Source organism: Punica granatum, chromosome 4, assembly GCF_007655135.1.
Source record: "Punica granatum isolate Tunisia-2019 chromosome 4, ASM765513v2, whole genome shotgun sequence".
Taxonomy (NCBI): domain Eukaryota; kingdom Viridiplantae; phylum Streptophyta; class Magnoliopsida; order Myrtales; family Lythraceae; genus Punica; species Punica granatum.
In genome coordinates, this window is record NC_045130.1 from 31,687,011 (window position 1) to 31,689,915 (window position 2,905).

Genomic DNA, 2,905 nt, shown 5'->3' on the forward strand with positions numbered 1-2,905 from the left:
AGGGGTAGAAGAAATAAAATGAAGAGCATAACTAAAAATAATAATAGTAACAAAAATAAAGAGCCACGTATTAGTGAAAATTAACTTTTTTTTATTATATAAAAAAACCTCATGAATCTAATACAATAAAATTTAATTTAAATTTTGTGTGCAAATGTAAACTGAGCAGTTAATTAATTTAGTTAATGTTTTGCATGCCATGTCTATCCTTCCCCATGCGGAGATAGTAACTGATCGATTATATGTGAACCGACATATCAAAGAGAAGCCGTCCTATCATTTCCTCATATATCAGGGGATGGACCAATATTTAAATTCAACATTTTAAATTTTCCATACATGCATATACATACACTATACGCATACACATATAAATGGCTAAATATAATGAAACAAGTCAATTCATCCATAAATCAGAATATATATACAGACACTATATCTATACATATAACCACAGTAGCAAAAATATTTCACCATCAATTCGTTGTCTATGCTCATGGATGTACTTGTAACCGAAAATAATATATTTCATGATTGTCAGGAAAAAAGAGAAGAAAAAGAAGCCTCTTCCCAAATATCTCTCGCCAAATTTATTCCCCAAAAAAAAAAAACTATGATATTCAAAAGGAAAATGTTGCTCGCGTTTTCTAGGTCCCAGGGGCACTTACATATATTTACAGAAGAAGTAAACAATGCGCAGACAGGAGAGGAGGCACCAAAACTTTACCCTAATCACTAAAAATTTGGGAAAAAGTAACTTCCAATATAAATTACCAACCGAGATTACCACAACCAGCTAGGCTAAGGGGGGACACTTGCCTCTTAGATCGTTTTATGTGTAAGCCGTTTGACCTTCGTTTTAACTAATAATCCCAGTGTATAATTTCTTGTAAGAAGTTTGCTTCTTGCTCAACCTATTTTTCGCATCGCGTCACCCGTCATATAGTGTCTCGGAAATACTCTCGAGGTGAGGCCTCCATACACCAACGCGGCCCCTTCTCTGGTCCTTCTGGGTTGAGATCTTCTCCGACATTATCTCGCTCAAGTACTGATCAGAGACGAGGAAGTCTGACTTCATGTTACTATCAGCAGCAGCCGATCCCTGGGTCCTCCGCTTCCTCGATGATCTCGATCTGCTCTTCACCGATGATGCAGAAGAAGACGTAGGGGCGATGGGCATGAGGAAGTAAATCTTGCCTCGCTGGAGCTCAGCATCAGGCGGGACGACCACGATCCTGGGAACCAGCCCATCATCGGATGCCTTAGAAGACGGCCTCTTAAGAACGTGTTTTGGGTAGAGTTTCATGATCTCGCTAGCTTGGATCTTCCCGCTGATCTCCTCGACCCGGCCATTCGAGTGTACTATGCGGATCACGTCAAGAATTCCACAAGGGAGAATGCATGATATGCAGCATCTAATCGTGTTCTTCATCCCTCTATGTTCTCTACTTCTAAACTCTCTCTCTCTCTTTATCCTTTGGAGAAAAATAGTGAAGAGAGATAGAGAGACGAAAGGATAGAGAAAGGGGAGAGAGACTCTTTTCTATCAAATGATAGATTTATCATGGGCTATTTTATACTCCTTTTTTTTCTGCTTTTTGAGGGAATTAATTAATTTTAGAAATTTTCACCAATTAACATTGATCACATCTTGATAGATAAACCATATGAGATCATATGTCCTTTTTCATTTCATCTTGAGTAAAACCTTAAATTTTACTACAAAAAAACACCTTAAATTTTACGTGATAAAGTTATAAGGTTTTATTCAAGACGCAAACATATAGCGTGCAACGACATAGGAGATATAACAGAGATATAATAAAACAAAATATTTGAGGGTGAATAAAAATATTTCTATGTACACAGTCGTAACTTTACTATAATTGTGTCTTTGAAAAATGTAACCCTCTATGGAATTTTGTTAATTTTCACAAAGTTCAACTCGTGACATAATTGAAGCATTTACAATGAACTGGCCTTTCTGGATCCATTATTTATGCCTTTTTCTAAGGGGAAAAACTATGATTATGCTGCTTCTTTTTTTTTTTCTTTTTCTTTTTTCCTTTGGGTGACGTTCAATAATTTGGGTTGGGTATATGAACGCATATGGGGGAAGTTCATGGGCAACACATTATGGTGCTTGATGGAGACTGCCAAATGAAAGATAACAAGACCCTTCTTGCAGGGGGGCCCTGGACGCGCGTTCCTCTCCTAGCGTTCCACTTGTCGCGACATGATTGGAATGTTCCTTTGCAGTAGGTGGTGAGGCTATAGGTGTAGGGCCCGGGCATGAGAACGAGTGATTTTGAGATCTCACTTATTGACTTGAACTATAACAGCGTGGACGATGAATGCTCGTTTTTTCATAAGAAAAGTACATAGGTTTAGTAGCAATAAGAAAAAGATGCATACAGGGCACCAAAACTTTTTATCCATGGCATTCGAATAATAACCTCTTCACTCCAAGTCGAGAGTGAGCATAGCTGTACGAAATCTCATTTCTCAATGGTAAAAAAACTCTTTATTGCAGTATAGTCTTACTGTATATGCAAATATCAACCTTCTCCCACTTGTCGCACTAATTTATCAAAATTTGGCTTATTCCCCCCATTTAATTCATAAACTATGAGGTAATTAGATCAAAACACAGAAGAAGATGAAGTAATATAATTTTTAGATAATCACCTTAGAGGAATCTGATAATATAATTGTCAAATAAGGTATTTATTTTTATTGTCTATGGATAATTAACTTGTACTCTCACTGTACCACGTTGTTGCAACATGACAAACCAATGAAAGATGATCTGATCTACACATAATCACGCGCGTTATGCTGATTTTGGAGTTATATGTGAATGAAATCTTTGTACCTATTGTATTATTCCACTTAGAAGTGACAG

General features: G+C 36.9%; 1 protein-coding gene across 1 annotated transcript; it reads right to left on the bottom strand.

The window, feature by feature from the left end:
* Nucleotides 1-503: 503 nt before the first annotated feature.
* LOC116202650 lies at nucleotides 504-1,540 on the bottom strand. The gene has a single exon (XM_031534245.1). The coding sequence runs from the start codon at nucleotides 1,430-1,432 to the stop codon at nucleotides 932-934; it is 501 nt and encodes a 166-aa protein (XP_031390105.1). The 5' UTR covers nucleotides 1,433-1,540; the 3' UTR covers nucleotides 504-931.
* Nucleotides 1,541-2,905: the final 1,365 nt, after the last annotated feature.